Raw genomic sequence first — 20,614 nt, 5'->3', positions numbered from 1 at the left:
AATTGTTTTACGCGCAAAAATTGGTGAAAATATTTGTCAAAAAGAAATTAATCAATTCAAGTTATTTTGCTCAAAAGACTTGAGTCTAGTAATGTGAAAACAGTCATTAAGTGAACTTAAGTAAAGTTCTTGACCTATGTCATTACAAAAATGATAGTCTTTAAAAATATATTTTACTGGAAAACTATTAAGCATTGGAGCAATTTTAATTCGCTCTGGACTGTGTCATACCTTTTAATACAGAAATGGTAAACGGTATTAAAAAATCCAAAAAAATCCCCAAAACACATTTTTGCCGACAATGATGTCTGTGACGTTTTACCAGCTGGTCATTATTACCATGCCTGCGTGTTCGCTGTACTTCAAGTTATAGCGCTTTTCCCGTATTAAAGGTTCTAGGCCTAGCGCGGGCGATAAAAATGGCTCCGATTTATTTATGGCTGCTCAGCTTTGGACTTTGCCTGGGAATTAGCAACGGCCAATTGGTACCGGGCATGTATTGCGGTGAAGAAAACTGCTACAACGTTCTCGGCGTGCAATGGGATGCTAGTCGTTCTGATATCGCCAAAGCGTACAGAAAACTGGCAAGAGAATCTCACCCCGACTATATGACCAAGAAAGGCGCCAGTGAGCAAGAAGTCGAAGAAGGTGTCAACAAATTCCATTCAATCGCGACAGCGTACGAAACCCTAAAGGACCAGTCGCTTAGAGATGAATACGATTACTACCTAGCGCATCCAGAAGAATACTACTACAATTACTATCGTTATTACAAGAGGCAGTTGCCAAATGTCGATGTACGCGTTGTGATATGCGGAACTATCACCGCAATTTCGATATTCCAGTACATCAGCTGGATGACTTCTTACAACACTGCCATAACCTACATGGCTCAGAACTCAAAATACAGGAACGCAGCCAAAGAAGAGGCGAAGTCCAGAGGGCTGTGGCTGGAAAAAAGGTATTAAAATTGCTCACTGTATTCTTACCCGGATGCAAGTTAAATTTTGTGGCCTTTTATTTTCTATGGTGTGCATTTATGGTTTCATGCAAACTAAAGGCTTGTTTACACTATAGCTGCACTGAGCTGAGCAAAGCGTAATTTGCATTTAAATTCTATTGTGGCGAGCGTTTCAAGCTCAAGCCCCGTGCAGCAGCTGCAGCTAGCTTAAAAATACGCTTTGGAGCGATTTTCATGCTTTGCTAAACTCAAGCCCAGGGCAGCTATAGAAACACGTTACGTTTGGAGCGATTTTTACGCCCAGCGCAACTCAGAGCAGCTGTAGTGTAAACGGGCCTTAAAGGTTCAGCATTCTACCGAAACTTTAGTTTTTTTCAAAATTTTAGTAAAATTTAGTGATTCAGGTGCGCACATAAGTGCTTTAAGAAATTCCAGAGTGTAAATCTGTCTCAAAATGTAGACTGACCTCAACAGAAGTCAAAATTACATTCTATAAATTGTGACCGCCAGAATGTTTGCCAAAGTTTTTTTGCCTGAAAGTTCTACCCAAACTTAAGAGCCTCTTTTTTTGGTAAATAAATTTGTGCTAAATAAAATCAAACTCAAAAAGAAGTTTATAATGAAAAAGAAGCTTCAAACATGTGTCAAATTTTTTTGCATGTTTGTATTTCCATGTTTATTTTACAGTGAACAACGCAGACAAATGAAGTCCAAGTCAAGGGAAGAAATTAAACAGGATGAAGAAGACCTAATTCGAAAAATAATTGAAGAAAAAATGGACATCAGGGGTGGTTATCAAAAACCTGCAATAACTGATGTTTTATGGGCACAAATGTTTCTAATGCCATACTATCTTTTCCGGTAAAGTTGGTCTGCATGGTTGATATTTGTAAGACAGTATTTGTGATGTAAAAACTATATTTTTTGTAGGTTTTTCTATTTCCATGCCCAGTGGTTCTACAACTATTCTATTCAAAAGAAGGAATATACCGATGAAGATAAAATATATCTTATTTGCAAAAACTTAAAGATTAAAAGTGTGCAATGGGACTTGTATACTGACAAAAATAAACATGAGTTTATGACGAATGAACTATGGAATAAAGACAAAGCAAAGGTAGTATATATGTTATAATTCTAACAGACATTTTGTTTATATCTTCTTTAAATAGTTAGAGACCTAAAAAAAACTCTTTTTTTAAAGAAACTGTAAAATTATTTGGCCTGTCCTAGACTGCTGCTGGGGTGGCGACTTATCAAATGAGTCCACAGGGTTTTGTTATCCAATGTTTTTGTTTGCAAAGCAATGTAAAGTTCAAGTAAAATGTATAAACAGTTCCTATCCACGTTTTTGCTTGTCAATTAGAGCATTGGGCAGTTAGTAAACATTCCTTTTTTTGAAGTCCAAATAGTTCTAAAAATGTTTTTTTTTTGTTAGTTATCTGCTGTTGGTTCACATGTTACCTATAAAGTTATTCTATAAAGGAAAACAAGTTTTAAAGCCCTTAAGACAAACATAAGTTGCAGCAGTGTTAAGTGTTCAAATAACATATGTTGAACTTAAATGACATTTTTTCTCAGGTATATGAGTGTTAAAACAACACAATAATGGCAGGTGTTTAACTTTGACCATGTTTGCTCAGGTATATAATAATTGACTTCTGTCATTGCAAACAAAAGCATTGGTTCAAATGTCAAACTAAAAACTCATTTTTTCTCAGGTGTTTAAGTGTTAAAACAACACTCTAATGGCAAAAGTTTAACTTTAAAACAATTTTGCTTAGGTCTATATGGCAGAAAAGGCTGAAGAGGCCAAGATAAAGATGGCCGAAGACCCCAAAATGAAAAGATACCGAAGATGGATGAACAAGGGTGGTCCGGGAAGAATGACTTTCGACGACAGCTGAAAAGTCACAGTTGCCATTTGGTGGTGCAATATCCAAGTCACAGTAGCTTTTCACATCTAACATGTAGCGTGGGGTGTTTCTCGTAGGAGGAAAACTTTGTGGTGAAATATGACGTTTTTTGTCATTTTTTCTTGATGTTTTAAAAATTTTTGCTTAGCAGTCTCGAGTAGAACGGGTTTAGGCAATAAGTCATACTACCATATCACCCTCCTATAGACGCATTCTGGCAGTGTTATTTTTGCCCGAATGTGTTGTCCGATTTTAAATAGGAAATTTCGTTGACACTATATTTATGCATGCAAATAGTGGTATTGTTTATATGTTTTTCATCGTCTAGATACGTATGGGTGAATCGAACAAATATTGTGAGCTAAATGTTGTTTTGCTCTTCAAACTTTTTGCCAAGATTTTTATGTTACATACACTAGATAATCCATGTACATTTGCCGTGTAAATAAGCCCGCAACGAAGGGTTAATTTTACGTAATGGCCCCATGTTTATTGTTTAGACACGTAGGTGACGTTTGTTGTAAAGTAACCCAGAAATAGAATCCCAATTACACCCGAATAAAAGACGATTGGTGAACATTGGCAAACCGTCGTCCAGGATTTACGCATAACTTACCTCAATGTATAAATGTTCAACAAAAACGATTTGCTATTCGAAGCATATTTGTCGTTAAAATCCGCTCTCGTTATTTATGTGTAAAAGTAAAACAAACCTAACAGCCTTTAGTATGTGGTATTTTTCTACATGTACAAAACGTTGATTAAAGTCCAACCAAATATCATGGTTTGTGAATGTTGCGTCAACCGGTGGCAACGGATTTGAACGTTTTGCCTGGGGGCATTTACTAGTGGTCGATCGTGAGTTATTTTGCTTGATTCTGACGTGTCCATTGCCATTAAACATGTTAATGCCCGTAATTTAGTTTCAATGAAACAAACGTGGCAGGATGAACATTTTTGATTGTATGAATTTTTGTACCAGCTAAACTTTGTGTATACTGAATATCAGGATAAAAGTACCGAAATGTGAACAGAAAAGTTTTCCAAACACGTATCTCGTCGGAGTTACTTGTTGATAATAAATTTTCAACATTACGCAAAAGTCGTGACTGAGTTTCGTTATTGCAACACGCATCCGCATTGATTGAAGATAAAAAAATCTTACAAAAAAATATCGTTTTGCACTAATAAAATATATCCAATTTTCAGCGTTAAAAAAAGGAAATTATTTTTTAAAAGTGAGAGGCTACATTCTTGTGGGCTTCTATTGTTTAATTTAAATACAAAATTGTAAGGTTAAAAATGTGATAAAATTAAAAAAAGAATCAGTTCAGTATGGTACCACATCTACGTGGTTGTAAATGTAACATAAGGAATGTCATTTCTAGCAGCTAATAAAGGTTTTAACCAGATAATTTACACATGGTGCCCGACACAAACCAAGGACATTTTCCTTGTTGCTTTTAAAGGAAGCACATTCAACTATCAGGAGTGTTCAAATACTTTACGCAGGCCTATATATATTTTAACTGCTTGTCTTTTTTCGAGACTACAACTTAACGACGACAATATTGTTAACTTAAAAATTGCTATAATCCCAAAATATGCGCTTTTTGGTTTTACAGCAGGAAAATTTACACCCGGCGGCCAGCATAAATGAACTTAACCAAATAATTGAGTAAGCTACGTTACCCTTTGCTTTCACTTGCCTTATAGGTAAATTGCCAACTTGACTTTACTTCTACAATTTATACAGCCTATACGTCAGTGAAAAGTTTTTTAGTTTTGCCGAACACACACACTGAAAGTTGTCTTGATGTAAGTTGACATGACTTAGCTAAAGTGCCGTTATATATTACGGTGCTTTTGTGTTCAAAACAGGAAGTCGAACCGGAACCGAACCGAAACTTTATAAACCGGTTTTGGTCCAAATTTTCCCGAACCTGAACCGTTTTATGTAAGATTGTAAGGAGCCGAACCGGAACTGAACCGAATATTTTGAAAGAACCGGAAGCATATTCGAACCCGAACCTGTCAACAAAAGCGGTTCACTCCAGAATGACGTCACAACCTTTATTTCACAGAGTTACGCCATGTTCGAAATTTTGTGAAAAAAATGAATAGGCCTACTGATTAAATAAAACATTGATTTTTTATTTTTGAGATATTTTAACAACGAGCTGCTTGTTTACTTCACGTAATTCAACATTTATTGACCCACATTTTTATCTCATATTGCATCCGAACCGGAACTTTATAAACCGATTTTGAAAATAAATTTAGTCGAACCGGAGCTGAACCAGGAACTTTTGAAATGCTTGAAACCGGAACTGAACCGAATTCCGAAAAAATTCTTGAACACGAACCGAACCTGAACCGGAAAAGTCAAACGGTTCGACTCCCTGGTTTAAAAGACTCTTTTAAAGTGGCTTAACTTACAAAAAACAAATGAAAGCTGGTCTAAAACCTTAAAATATAGTCACACTTTCCACGTAATTCAGTAAATTTATGTTTCTTTAATATCAAGAATAGCAGTAGTAACAAAATATTTCGTGAACTTTGTTTTGATTAATATATTCACATTCAAAGGCTGCTAAAAACATTCGAATCGTGACAAACATGGGGCCTTTGTCTTCACCTAGCGGATAAATAAACCGCTATGTGTAAATCTACAAAGATTGCTGCTATACGTATAACTGGAGCACATTAGACACTTTCCTTAACGTTTACTTGGCAAAAACACATGTAAATAAATTACGTTTAACGCGAATTTTTCGGCTGCTTTTTCCAATCCTTGAAAAAAAATAAATTTAGAACATTATACAAAATTATATGTTGGTTCGACTCTATTGCAAAGAATGCAACAAAAACGATCAAGGATACTGTTATTCAGCAGGAACATTAGGAATTCTAAAGAAGTTAAAACACACAAGCCATATAAAGCCTATGGTTGTGTAAACATAGTACCGTTTTAAGGGTTAAGGATTTTTAGTATGTTAAGTTGCGATAAATGCAATACAATGATTTTCACGTAGCAAGAGAGTTAATGTATAACATTTTTAAACGAAAATTGAAAAATTACCTCGACCTTACATTGCGCGATGAGTTTTTTGTTCAGGCATTTGACCTTTTTCGTCTGTTTCATGCATTTGACGTTTTTCGTCAGCATTATTGAAGCGGTCTGAATATTTTTTTATCCTGTTTATCAAGGTTTAAAAAAAAAATTGGGCATATTTCCAGATTACTATAGCAACATTAGCCTGTGTTTGCGGGTATTAGGCCTAGTTCATGCGAATATATACTTTCGTACTTTCGGAAAATAACAAGTTTTACAGGAAACGCGAACAATATAACAACGAGAAATTACGTCATAAAATAAACGAAAAAATGCATATTTACAAAATTGCATATAAAATGGCATAATTCACATCTTTTACGCATGAAGAGTATAAACTCTACCATGAAATTGATACGAGCGTCGCTAATTAATAAAAGTTAAGTTCAAATTCGGATAAATAATGTTTGGTTTTAAATAGATTTTCAGCCATAATTTTATCGTTGTTGCCAATGAATTATTCTGGGTCGTTATTCTTTAGGAGTTTAGGGGTTTTGTTCTTGCCATTGTTGTTTGTCTATAGCTAGTTTCGGTGATTAACCTCGGTTGTTTTTTATTGGGATTATATTTCTGGGGGCTGCGGGTGGGGAATTTTCGGGGGAAAGTCTTTTCTCGTGCACTCTTTCGGTGTTTAGTTCCTCATTTTGCAGTTTTTCAGTTTGAACGAACAAAAGTAAGGTAATACTAGTAATAATATACGCGCGGCCGCAGTATATCGAAGGACTAGTTGAACACAAGATGTGCACTGTTGCATAAATATTAGGATTTTTTGTTTTGTTGAACAAAGGGGAAGAACGCGATGCGAAACTTCCCCTTTTTCGCGACAGCGATTGTTCCGTTATTACGTCATAAATGTGTTATAAAAGAAAAGTGATTAATTTACTTTCACGTAGCAACAAAGGATTTATCGTCAAGCTTTCATTTGTTGAATGTTAACGTGATTTTGTCCAACTGAGATAGGGTTTCAGTTCTTCTTTACGATATTCTTTATTTTGTTTCTTGTCTCATCCAGTGCGTTCAATTCCCCCTTATCATCTGCGGTTGTTTTGTTCGTTCATTGGAGACAGACAAAGCGTTATATTGCCTGCGTTATAAACCACAGCAAATACGTAAACAGCTGTTCAGTTCGTTACACAAAACTCAGGTGTGAATTTCTTCAGTTATCCGAGTTCCTATTTTCAGAAGAAAAACTTGCAGAATAATACGAAGCGGTTTAAAACAGACAAGCATAGGCCTATAGTGTCAAAGCACTAGCTGAAGTCCTCCTCTAAACTAGGAGATGGATAGAAACGAGATTTTGGCCAATTTTCAGGTACCGTATTAATTTAGTTTTTGTTCTTTGGCAGTTGTTGATACATTTGTTTTTTTCATGTAGTTACATACCTGTATGTCTGTATTTTTACTGGTAATTATTATATAACACTATTTTTTGGATTAATGTTATCCTTCCTTTAAATTATAGTGTCAACTAATTTAACTGTATACATAAAAAAACATGGGGTAAATACATAAAAAGAGTTAGTATAGCTGCCCTCAGAAAGGCTTTAACCAACTTAACTTGGCATAAGCAGGATTGCAGGCGAAACATTATTTGGGTTAGGGTGCCGGTTAGCGTTTGGGTTTGGGTGAGTCCAGTAATAGTGTTAAACAATATTACTTGACCTACCCACACCCAAACACTAACCGACACCCTAACCCACATATTATGCATTGCTTAATAATCATTTCAACGTTGTGGTAGGATTCTAGACCAGCGCCGGATTGTAGTGCAAGCAAATATGAGTTAGCAAATTTACCCAAAAGTTTTAATTGTTTTTTATGCTTATGCATGCAGGCTTGTTCTGGAAATGATGACATTGGAGAATGTATGGCAATATTGGAACAATGTGAGTGGGATTTACAAAGAGCTGTTTCAGCAGCTTTAGAAGACCACCCAACCGCAAACAGGTTTTTTAATGTTTTATTTGGTATTTAAAAATTTGAAATTTGTTGATTAATTTAAAAAAAATATGTTCTGTGTAGCTTTCAAAATGCAATGAGTGAGAGAAAGATGATAACGTTTTCCTGTAGACTTGGTGAAACCACAAAAGATGTTATGATTGATGACAGTAGTACTGTTGGTACGATCAACTTTTATTTCTTTTGTATTGATGCTTTTATATAAATAAATGTATTTTGATTTGCTAAATTTTTTGAAATTTCTTGCCTAATGAACTTTGTTGTTTTCTTCTTGTAAATATATAAAAACTTTTTCTTTGGGAGTGTTTAGCTTTGTTTGGTAATTTGAGTTAACATTCTTTTAACTTTTTCTTGTTCAGGTGATTTAAAACAAATAGCTTCTATTGAACTTGGAATTTCAACCGGCGAAACTAACTTTGAAAGCTGGCCAAAAGAGTCAGCGGTTCGCCACCCAAACGATAACACAGTTCTGTCAACGATGGCATTACCACACTTTAATCAACTGACTGTCAAAATGCAAAGCCCCATTTCTGGTGTTTCTATTGGCCTCGATACCAACGATGATGCACCTTTGTATGTACCCTGTGCTGCTTATTCTGGGTAAGTTGTTTATTACAAATATATTATTAGGTTGTTTTTTTCTTTTGTACTTAAATTTAGTAGGACATAAAATGTAAAAGAAAGGTTCTTGCTTTAAGCCAAATTACACTTCAGTATGTTTTATAAAACAGGTTGAAAACATCAAATATTGCTGACGATTTTTTTTAATACAGAAATTATATGTATTTGTTTGGAAAATGTTTAGAAATGTTTTTTACCTGTTTTATAGTAGTTTAGTAATTAATAGTGTTTTATTTTAGGAATTGCTTTAAAAGTGTGTAAGTGTAACCTATTATAGTTATGCCTACTGTTTCAAATATTTTTTATTAACATTTCTTATTAATATTAGGACTGAATGCCTTGAGTTATTCATAAGCTAAACATCTCCTTTTAATTTCAGGCACAACTCCAGTGGCATAATTGACTTCACAAAAACCTACAGAATCCAAGTCAGGGACGAAGAGCCAGGAAGGCAGCATTTTCTGTCGTGCGAGGGCTCGAAAACCGTCCTGGAATTAAAAATGGACATTTTCCAGTTGACGAAAATCCACACCAAAGAACAGATTTGGGAAGGCTTTCCAGGCGGCACAACCCCCTCAGATGATGTGAGTAAATTTTGTGAATCACCAAGCAGTGGCGTCACAATGGCCTTTGTGTTCATTGTTACATCACTTATAAACTGGCATAACATTTACAATATTTATAAATGCATGTGTTTGGTTTGTTTGTCTACACAACCGATAAAAAATAAAAATGAAGCCTAAAATGAAAAAGGAAAGTGCACCGAAAAGTGGCAGTTCTGGTCAACTAGTTGGGGACTTCCATAGATTAGATCAAATGGGAAAAAGAGGCAACCAGAAAAGAAATAATAATGACTTAATTGAGCCAAAGACAGATAAGAGGAGAAGAAAAAGCTTCAGATTAGAACTTAAAGAGAGGAATGGTTTTAGTAAGTTTAGTTTAATTTTTCATAAATATATTATTGATTTGGAATACACAGGGTTGCCATTGTCTCTTTAAATTTTTTGAATTGTCTTTGAATTGATTTGCCCATTGAAAAGTCTTTAAAAAACCCTATGTTTTTTCAAAGGTCTTTAAAATAGGCATGGAGTTTATTTTATATGCAGCTAAGTTATGTGTTTCAAAAGTAGTAAAACAAAATATTAAACCATTTGTTATGGTTTGCCCGTGGCAATTATACTTTTTTTTTTCAAAATATTCAAATTAGGTCAAGTGATCCAAATATAGGTTTTGAAAAACCTATAAATTTTTAATAAAAAGTCTTTGAATTGTCGAATTTATTTCATCAAAATGTGTGGCAAACCTGAATACACATGTTAAAAGTTAAGAAAGGTGAACTTTCCTTTTTTAGAATTTGCATTGGCTGTGCACACAATATGTGTATTTTACTATATTTGTTAAATTTCTTGAAAGGTTTATTGTCACTGTATTGCATAACTTAACCAATTTTTATTGTTTTTTTGTCTCACCCTATCAAACCCAGTCCACCATAGCCAGTCTCAGGCTTACAGAACCCCTTCACAACCTTTCGGTAAGGCGTGCGAGGCCTATTCCCGCCCACCTAAACCCCTTTTCAATCCTACCCCATCCCAACTCAAACACAACCAGTAATGGCTCTCATTCTGTTGAGAGAGGCGTCACTACGGTTTTATCGAGTAGCGACGAAGAAGACATTGCTGATAGTTTTGACGACGATTCATTTTTTGCCGATCAAACTACTAGTGCTTCAAAAACCATAAGCCTGAGTAAGTTTTGGGTAGCTTTTTGACATTTTTTTGACTTAAAAAAGACACATGTTGATCTTTGCTGCTAAAATCATTTTATTAGTCCTTCCAATTTGGGTAAGGTTGTTTGTTAAATCTGATTACTTTGTAATATATGGATTTAGCTCATATTATCTAATCTAACATGAAGGAAACACTTTGATAATTTTTCCCTGTTTTTGTATTTACTTGGGGTGTCAGAAGATTAATGTAATTCATGTCATGTAACCTTTTAAGTTAAAAGTTTTTCCACTGATCTATTTGGATGTTTTGTTGGAACAAACTTCTTCTAGCTTCCCATTTTCCTTTAATCTATTTTTTTCTCTGAATTAGTGCCAGAAAAGGTTGAAGACGACGTCCTGGCACAGCAACAGTTTAAATCTGAGTTCTTATCGCGGTACGTTGAAGGACCAGAATTTCACCTGGACACCCTTGTATCGGCTGTTCAAAAGGCATTCGGCTGTGAAGCTAGAAGACGCAAGCTTTTAGGTCAGTGATGTTTTTGCCTATTTGAAATAGAAAAAAAAATCTTATTTTTATGTTAAACATGTTTTAATATCTTTGAATAGCTGTTTAGTAGAACCAGTAGACTTTTCAGTTATTTACTTCTGCTGTTATATGGTATTGTCTTTTACAGCAGTTATTTGAGCTAATTTTTATATTTACCTTGAAACAAAACTTGCCAAAACTTGTCCGACCTTTTTTTTGCTTATAACAAAGCAATATTGCAATTGTTAATGTGCAGCTAAATCCAGTGTCTCTCCTTATGTTTGAGTGCTTCATCCATGGCATATAATTTGAAGACAATAACTAAATAAATGTGATAAATTGTATTTTCAAATCCCTTGTAAAGCGTGGAGCTGCTTTATTTGTGTCACTCTTTGTTTACTGAAAAGGTCGCCCAGTTTCCTGTAGTATATAAATGGCAAGCGGCAACATAGTGTTGTGTGTTTTGTTGAGTTGGTTTACTTCTCATAAAGACAATGTATTATTAATGAACAACATGGTTCTTATGTTTCATTTAGTTGGACCAGTTGTTCTCACTCTGGTCCTAGGGTCCTGTGTAGGGATGCTCAAAGTAGAATATCGAATCCTTGGATTCGAATCCAGATGAGATTTGAATCCAATTCTGCCGTTTATTTAGGGTAATTGGAACCGATATAATTTAATGTTTTACCGCCGATTGTCGCGCCTAATTGTACAAACTCGTGCGGTAAGTTGGCATGTCGCTGCGGCGACCATTTTATGGTGCTTGTTTTAAATGTAACCTGGTAGTGCAGTGTCAGCGTTTTTTCAGGCGACCAATTACTTCGCGTCAGACGATAACGTTCGTCTAATAATTAAGTGTCAATCAAGCGTTATTGGGCGAGCGACTAACGTGTAATGTCAGGAGCGGAGTTCGCAATTTCCCTAAATGCGTTAAGTTGCAAAAGTAACACGTGCTGGCCATCGAGAAAATGCGCTATAGGGTTACTTAAGGTCAACTTTAGGCCAATATTCAGCGAGGTTATGCAGTTATGCACAGCGTAAATTGTCATGTATTTGTTATGTCAATAGTAACTTTGTATTATTTGCAGTACATTATTTGACTGCATAACAGATCAATTAGTCAAAAAAAAAATCACTAAGACCCAACAATGCTTTTAAAAACTGTACCGAATTGCTAAAGAGTTCTGTGTGCAGTGTTGCATTGTACTCACTATTGGCAAAAATATAAGTTTTGGCAACAACCTGGAAAGTGGACATGTATTACAGTTTACACAACTGCTTCAAATGACAGTTGTTAAGAATGTAAAACATTTTTTTATTATAATGTACACATGTTAGCAAATTGTTTGGGCGATTTATTGCTGTGAATGTGGGCCCTGTAGGGTAGAAAAAGATTAATCCATTCCCTAAACAACAAAATCGAGGTTAAATAATTTAATAAAAATATACTAGGATTCGCTATTCTGGATTCGTTATTCTAGATTCGAAACCTATTATTCTAGAATACCTTGGGATTCTACTTTGAACATCCCTGGTCCTGTGAGATAGGTTAAGGCGTCCAGAGAACATTTTGTAAATAATTTGATTTTAAAATTATTTTAGCGAAAGCACATCATTTGGATTGATTTTTATTGTTACATAGGCATTTGATAGCTTACATGCATGAGTAGTGCGTATGAGTACTGAATTTTAAAGTAATGATTGTCAGTTGGTTTAAAAATATTGCTCGTTTTAAACAATTAGTTGGGTTCTCTATTATTTTTAAAAAAGCAAAAAAAGCAGCAAAGTAAATAAGTTTGGAAAATATACTTTTGATTCTAGACCAGCGCCTAGATTTTGAACCGCATAATTTTTCCTAGCTTGAATATATTTTGCTATTTTGTCTAGACTCTAGACATATTTAAACTCGGGTAATATCAGAAAAAAATTGTTTTATTGAATAAAAAAATCTGTTTTGTGCTCTACAGCTGTCTACTTGCACCACGATGGTAGCATTCAAAGCAACGTGTTTTGTAGTCAGCTGCTGGCAAACCACTCCATCATTAATTACCTTAATGCACACTTTGTCACATGGGGGTGGGACGTTACGACTCCATACAACAAGGAAAGGTAAATGTTCTATCAAGTTTGTAGCTAAATATTGCACCGTATCAATTGTAAAATGATTGCACAAATATTTTTTTTTTTTTTTTTTTATTACCTGCTAATTTAACTTAGGGTACAATGAACATACTGTTGCTATCAGGCATTGTATCAATTGTAAAACTGTTCTTTCAGCAAGTATTTTTATATTGAATGTATCAACGTTTCGATAACCTACACAGAAAATCAGGCAAAAGATACTCCATCTGGCTGGGAAAATATATATATAGCAATCAAACAATAAAGTTTTTTTTTTTTTTTCGCCCAGTTGCAAAATGATTTACCTGATATTTTGTATATGGGGCTGAAATGTCGGTACATTTAATATAAAAAAATATTTTCTGAAATAATAATTTTACAATTGTTACAAAGCCTGACAGCAGTAGTATGTTCATTGTACCCTATGTTACAAAACTGCAATTTAAATTACCAGGTAATCTACTCCTAACTAAAACCTTTTTTTATAAATCAGTGCTTGTAACTTAGATAGTTTTGGCTGTCACCTCCATAGCAGTATGTTTAGGGGTAAACTAATTGTTTTAATTATTATAAAACCGATATTTACAAACAGAAAAGTACCCGGATATAGGAATGCCTAATTTTCAGCATCATAAAAAGCTATATGTGTATGCCTAGATTTACTGATCCATGTAGTTGATTACACTTTTGTATTAAAAGACAGAATGAAGACTGTCTCACACCCACATATGCCACTAATTTCACCTAATGGTTTTAAAATTCATATTCTGCCGCAACTGCTGCTGCCTTTCTGAGGGTAACAAACCATATTTTTGACTTAAACTAATAATATCTTTCCAACACTTTATGTCAGCCTTTGTTAACCTATTGCAACTAAAAATTGGTGAGAAACAAAGACAGGCTCATATTAATTCAATTGGCACAAGAATCTCTTAAGTTTTGTTCACTTGACAAAAGTTTGATGAATTGAACATTATTGGGTCGTCAAAGCTTCACCGTTATAATTAAACAATACAACTCGAAAGTTTAAAAATCCGTTGATCACTGTTGTCAGCGAAACAGTGATTGTCAAGCAGAAACCTGCTTCCAATGGTTTTGTATTCAATGAAGGCACTACGTTCTTTTATACCTATGTTTTGTATTTCGGTCACCATCAAAATGGTTGAGAAACGCTGCTTTAAGACCTAAACCTCAGCTCTATAACCCTGCAACTTTGTCTCATTTCATGCAGGTTCCTACAAATGAGCACACAACAAATGGGCTCCGGTGTGGCCGACAATGTGCGAAGGATGAGGAAAGACCACTTTCCCATGCTCATACTCGCCCAAGGCAAGGGTCGATCATGTGATGTCACCGCAATTATTCAAGGTATTTTTAATTAAAACCCAAGTTTGTATTGTAGGCAGTTAAATGATATTGTTTACTTTGTTAAAAGTACTGGCTTATGCTAAACTGAACGTTCCTGTACAAACTATGATTTCAGATATCACCAAGTAAAAAAGATTTTACTTGTTGATCTCTGAAATCCGAAGTAATGTTGTTCTTGATAAATAGTCAAAGTTTATTATTTTAAATATTTTAACACACAAAAATCTTGTCATATTATGAATCATAGTTGCCACAAAGTCATTGAATCTTTAAAGTCTTTAATTTGATTTATATATTGAAAAGTTGTTGAAAATCCCTGTGTTTTTCCAAAACTCTTTTAATTTATTTTATATGTAGCCGTAAGTTATGTGTTAACAAAGACCAGTGTGTTTTTTTAACTATTTGTTATTGTGTTGACCATGTCATTTATGCTGTTTTGTTTTTGAATTATTTAAAACCATGTGAAGCAATCTCATTTTAGGCTTTAAAATGTTCTTCAAAAAGTCTTTAAATGTCTTCGATTTTTTTCTTAAAACTGTCCTCAAAAAACTAAACTCCAAAAGTTGTCCGATTTATATTTGAAATCCCTAACCCGCTGGGCGTGGATAAGGTTTTTCTTTAATAACCTTTATTTTGCAAAATTTATTCAAACAGGAAACTCTGACTTGAACGAGCTGATGGCAAGGTTAATTAAAGCTTATGAAGACTCTGAGGCACAAAAGCTTGTGGATATTCAGGAAGAGGTGCGTTGTTAAAAATAATTATTTGCATTCACCTTTCAGTTTCATGCAGCACCATGCTGATTTGCATACAAGTAATATGGCCCTTTCCTTTTGACTAGGATTAAGGTTCATAATTTTTACCACATTAACTATATCACAGTACTCTGCTTATCATTGTTTGTCAAAACTTTATCCTTTTTATAATATTACATATTTTTGAACGATTTGCCGACTTCAATAGTTCATTTCTTTACAATTAATATAATTTAATGATAAACCTGCAAAGCCCAAAATGCCCTTCATTGTTTTTTTGTAGCATGAAATGCCGTTTTTTTAAACATGCCATTTTTAGTTTTTCTGGTATATATTGGTTTATCCAAAATTTCAAATTTTATCTCCTTTTTTTCTTTGTGTCATTTTACTTTGCGTCCTGTTGGCCATGTGTGTCATTCCCTGATGAAGACTTTCAGGATAAACAAATATAGACAAGAAGAACTTATTTTTAGTATTCTATGCCTGGTAGAAACAGCATAATATTTATGCTCTTTTTAGGGCTAAAAGTGCTTGCCTGTTTCAAGGAGTCTAAGAAAAATAATTTTTGTTAATGTTACTAACCAGGCTAAAAAGTTTTGTGCTAGAATATTTTTTTGTCCCAAAAACCTTACTTCTGATATATTCTACATTCCCAGGATGCGCGCAAGGCCCGGGAAAACATAAAACGTGAACAGGAGGAAGCGTACAGGCAATCTCTGGAAGCTGACAGGGCCAAGGTTTGAGCGATTGTTTACTCTCGTGTCCTGCTTTTAAGCGATATGACGTCAGTTTTATTGGTATTTTTCTCTTTTTCGCACACATAATAGCAAATTTTCGGCGCTTAATCCTTTTTGATTGTCGAGACTGTTATCCCGTTCGAAGAAATCTCTGATTATCCAAAAGGCCCTATTCTTTCAACGTATCTCCGTAGTCAAAGTTGGCAAACTTAGCTAATTCATTTTTGGTGCATAGAATGTTCTGGCCTAAAAAAAATGAGAACAAAATAAACGGCCCTGCTCAATTTACTATTTTTGGCCAACCTATACCTAGATGTAAAAAATATTATATGGCTCGTGGAAATACAACCAAGAATATTTGGCTTAGATATATGAGTCCTTAGGCTAAAAAGGTTCCCGTCCCCTGCGCTAAATTAACTGCTCCTAACCTTGATCGGGGATCGAAACCCAGACCCGAGAAAACTGTTCGGCGACCCAAACTTTTAGCCGTGCGCATTTTGCTGCTGTAGTTCCTTTATGGCTTATTTAATTGATGTAAGCGTTGTTTTAGTTGCGGTCTAACGGTCGAATGCCACTAAGCACTTGGCGCCTTGACATTGTAGTTGTTATAAATCTTGTCGTGGTAGGCGCTCGCCTTGTTCGTTATTGTGTTTGGCATGATTTTTTAATCCTACTGATGCTGTTTCTACTTTGATAACATTGTTTTGCATTCATTCCAATTTTTTCATTTCCAGTTTTTGTGATATAAGTTTATTTAACTATAACAGATAATGACTTCTGTTTGCTTATAGATTAAACTGGATTAACATTACCTTTTTAATAAAATTGTTGTGTATTCATTTGCATTAAGTTGCACCAGTTGCTGTGGTATAACTTTATATAATTATAACAGATAACGACTTCCCTTTGTTCATGATGGATCAACATTAACTCGTCTTTCTTCCGTCGCAGCTTTTAGCCGAGGAAGAGCAGGTTCGTCTCCTGGAATATGAAGAGAAGAAGAGGCAAGATGAGGAGCAACAGAGGCAGGAGAAGGTCGACCGACTCAAATCAATCGTTCCTCCCGAACCGGAGACCGGTTGCGGCGAAAAGGTATGGATTAAGTTGCAAATTGCCCTGAAGAAGATTGCCCGAATAGGTAGTCGAAACATTGGCACTTTAATAGAATTTTGACGGAAGAACAGTTGTAAATGGAAACAATGCCTTGCAACAACAGCATATTTATTAGTAAAGCAGTAGTTCTTTAGAGTTTAGAGCAACATACAAACAATAAAACTCAAAGTTTAAAAACACGAGTAAAACCGGGTTCATACATTTTTTAAAGAACATATATTTCGCCTAATACTGGCGTCGTCAGTTCCTCATTCAAGTAAAACGTTCAAAAAATGTCTGATTTTGGTTGTACTCGGGTTTTTAAACTTTGAGTTTTATTGTTTATGTACGTGTCAGCGGAACAGTGACCGACAAGCAGAAACCTGCTCCCAATGATTTTCAATTCCATCAAGATTTCAAAATGCTACCTACTTCTGTATGGGCTTTTATATATATATTTCTACTCTTAGTAGTTCGTCAGTTTTTCGTGCGAATATTTTTTGAGTGGTGATGTTTTTTCATTGATCTGGCTTCCAGGCCAGGGGTCACCAAACTACGGCCTGCAAAACTAATTCTATTGGCCCGCGGCATATTCGCCTACTGAAAATAAAGTACAGTTGAAAATAACGTCGCACGTAATTGGAAACTTCATTTTGATAAAATTAAACGACAATTTATTGCTCTATTTTTTATTACAGAATTATTTATATTTTCTTTGTTTAACGATCAAGTTAATAAAGTTCGACACAAAACTTTATATTTTTGCCGTAATGACAAGGCTCTACACCAGGAGTCGGCAATCGCTGGTCCGCGGACCGGTACCGCACGTTACCTTTCGTTTAAATATAGGCTACTCCATGGTTGATTGGTATGATAAAAAGTCACAGTTAGTATCAAGCTCTCGTGAGGTTCAAAACAACTAGTGTCGTCATATGAGTTACATTACACGTTCACACCATCCAAAAATGCTCATTTTTATTACAAAATCTAACTTCTAGTACACAATATATCGAAAAATGGGATTAAATGTCATGTTTTTATTATGTCTAAGCGTGCTCACACATAAAGTGCAATAAAAATATATTCATGCAAACACAGTTTATAAACAATGACCCATATTGAAATGATTTATTATTTTAATATTTAAGCAAAAAAGGTTTCGAAAAAACGTATGCATAACAGTTTTGGCAAGTTTTAGCATTAAAAGCCTAATGATTTTCCTGACATCAACCACTTTGAAAAAAGGCCAGCTTTGTGAAATTGGTTGTCAAAAAAGCCAATCTGGCAAACCTTGTACGTATGTTTATTATGTACTTTTCAAGTATCGGTATGTGGCTCGTACTTTTTCATACTGCCATTATTTCATTTTTTCCGTTTTTATATTACGTTACTATAAAAAGTGTCGTGTAGGGCCTGCTGGTCAAAAATGGGATCTGAAATACATTATTATTTGTTATATAATGTGTGACTTCTTTTGAAAAGAATGCTTTAAATATCTTTATTTTGACAAGCTGATAAGAGTAGGAATTGGTAATAATGGTATACAGGTGTAATTCAATGGACAATATAATTTAAGAAAAAACCTGAAGGCATTAAAGTTTTATTAAAATAAGCCGCGGGCTGGGCTAAATTAAGTTGCTAGTTATTGTTTTTAATTAGTACTCACATTCGAATGATATTTTTTTTCTTGAATGATCACGCGTCTACTGTGTCGCAATGTTTACGGTTTAACACATTTTTATGATAGCGTTCATACGACATATGTCGTAGCACCCACGCTGCGTTGATTTGCCAATCATGGCTGAAATTTTTTGGTAAATTGGTATAAATTGGTAGATCAGTACCGATGCCACCCTAGTATCGGACGAGTAATGATACTACAATTTGGCATCGGGTATCGTCACCAGCCGGCGTTTTATACCTTTTTTGTTTTTTTAAACGTTGTTTACCCTATTTAACCAGGTGAGCCGCGTCCGGTTCCGCTGCCCAGACGGTAAGACCCTGATGCGGTCCTTCCTGGCCACAAATACCCTCCAGGACTTGGTCAACTACGTTGGATCCATGGGATTCCCCGAGGGACAGTACCGCATCCTCAAATCGTGGCCTAAAGTGAACGTGAGTTGTGGGAATGACGTTAGACTGTTGGCTATTCGTAATCGCTTAGTGTAGGACTGTAGGTATAGTCGGGCAGGTAGAAACCTGTCTTGTAAACAAGTAAATTTTAAATGACCGAAGTCCCAGTCATGTCATTTGTAAAACAGGTCAATTCAGTCAAGACATTGGCATTAAAATAAATCGTTGAGCCAATTGGTAAATTTAGAACAACATCAACACAATATTATGCAGTTATCAATTTGTTTTAGCGCAAATTGAAATAAATACTCAAATTTTGTAAAAAAATGTTTTATGAAAAACATTTTCATTCATCACATACATTTTTTTAACCAAGTGCGGGGCAAAAGAATAGACAGAAACAACAAAAATCGAACTCAATCCTTACAACCAGTCGGCACAGTATCTCTAATTAATAAAAAGGTGACTTATTTCAAGACCAAAACACAACTTTAACCATATGTTAATCCATGTTGTAGCTTCTATTTTTCCTAAGCAAACTTTAAATTAGGTAAATGTGCATATAACCTACTTTTAAAAGCAGATAGCTAAACCCTAGAAAAAAATTCAACGCAGGTATCGTCGCTGGACCTCAGCACGAGCCTCGAAGCAAACAAAATCTACCCACAGGACTCGCTCATTATCGAGGAGCACCCAGACTACGACGCATAAAGCTCCCCTTAAACCACCTCTTCTCGCGTCAAGTGCAAATCCCTGTGCGTCTAGTTTTACTTTTTCTCGTCGTTTTTGCGTATTCTTTCTTCCTCGCTCCTTTTTCCTTCAGTAAACCACCGCTTCTCCTTGTTTTTCGGCTCGCGTCATTGTCACCTTTTTCTCCCCCGGCGCCCTTTTGCGCGCTCATTGTTATCACGACTGTATAGGGATGTCCGGTACTACCTATTTGCTTCGATAGCTTGTTGGCAAAAGTCCGTCTCCCTACCCGATGTTAACGTCCGATGCTGAGTATTTTTTGTTTCGATACTGTATTGGTCAGAAATACGGTCTTCCTACCCTATTTTAAATGCCTCATTTGCACAGTTAATATTAACAAACTTTTGTTTATCCATCATACACCAATGATTTTATAAAAATTATCTAGTTGTTTTTTAAAACAACATACTATGAAAAGTTTTACCAATGGTTTTATTACAAAATGTGACATATTTATAATTGTAAAAATAGGCAAAATTGCAATACGCCAATGCGATGTTATCAATTCTAATTAGCAATCTTCAAAACCTTTAAGTGTAATTTTTTTCTAAAAATAAATATTTTACAATTTAAAAAATGTTGGTTTTAATTGCGAAACGACTTCAAAATTGGCGGCAATACTACCTAAGGATAAGGCGAGCACCAATACTTTAACAAAATATAATGTCTCGGCTATCGAAATACTATCGGATAATAGAAGTAGTATCAGACATTCCTATTTACAGCGTCGCGTGTTCACAACTTGTCCCGTTTGGGGTGTTGGTGGGTATCGATTGGTGTTTCCCCGCAGGGCCCAAAGTGTCTGTTGTTAAAGTAAGACTGACGCAAATAAAAAAGTTTCCTGTCACTTGCGATTTTACATGTTTTTATCTAAGAAATTTCTCGCAATGTAGT

The 20,614-nt window shown here is 35.1% G+C and overlaps 2 protein-coding genes across 2 annotated transcripts; both read left to right on the top strand.

Moving 5' to 3' along the window:
• The first annotated feature begins 340 nt into the window (after positions 1 to 340).
• On the top strand, positions 341 to 3,930 carry LOC146165050 (dnaJ homolog subfamily C member 25-like). The gene is made up of 4 exons (XM_083382113.1): positions 341 to 961; positions 1,649 to 1,822; positions 1,892 to 2,078; positions 2,746 to 3,930. Exons 1-4 carry the CDS (start codon positions 420 to 422, stop codon positions 2,866 to 2,868), a joined length of 1,026 nt encoding a protein of 341 aa, XP_083238239.1. The 5' UTR covers positions 341 to 419; the 3' UTR covers positions 2,869 to 3,930.
• Positions 3,931 to 7,050: 3,120 nt separating this feature from the next.
• LOC146165049 (FAS-associated factor 1-like) lies at positions 7,051 to 20,512 on the top strand. The gene is given in 14 exon segments (XM_083381891.1): positions 7,051 to 7,304; positions 7,827 to 7,939; positions 8,015 to 8,112; positions 8,311 to 8,551; positions 8,928 to 9,156; positions 10,056 to 10,317; positions 10,669 to 10,824; positions 12,792 to 12,933; positions 14,177 to 14,313; positions 14,968 to 15,056; positions 15,725 to 15,805; positions 16,757 to 16,897; positions 18,860 to 19,012; positions 19,586 to 20,512. Coding segments are annotated over 14 exon segments (1,971 nt in total). The 5' UTR covers positions 7,051 to 7,271; the 3' UTR covers positions 19,682 to 20,512.
• Positions 20,513 to 20,614: the final 102 nt, after the last annotated feature.

The sequence above is a fragment of the Ascidiella aspersa genome, chromosome 2, assembly GCF_963924565.1.
Source record: "Ascidiella aspersa chromosome 2, kaAscAspe10.2, whole genome shotgun sequence".
NCBI lineage: Eukaryota > Metazoa > Chordata > Ascidiacea > Phlebobranchia > Ascidiidae > Ascidiella > Ascidiella aspersa.
This window is presented reverse-complemented; position numbering and strand designations above follow the sequence as displayed.

Bases quoted from the DNA above. Each gene is read 5' to 3' on its own strand.
- LOC146165050 (XM_083382113.1), top strand. From the start codon at position 420: ATGGCTCCGATTTATTTATGGCTGCTCAGCTTTGGACTTTGCCTGGGA. The intron at 962-1,648 runs GTATTAAAATTG...TTTATTTTACAG, and splicing joins GGGCTGTGGCTGGAAAAAAG to TGAACAACGCAGACAAATGA. The intron at 1,823-1,891 runs GTAAAGTTGGTC...TATTTTTTGTAG, and splicing joins ATGCCATACTATCTTTTCCG to GTTTTTCTATTTCCATGCCC.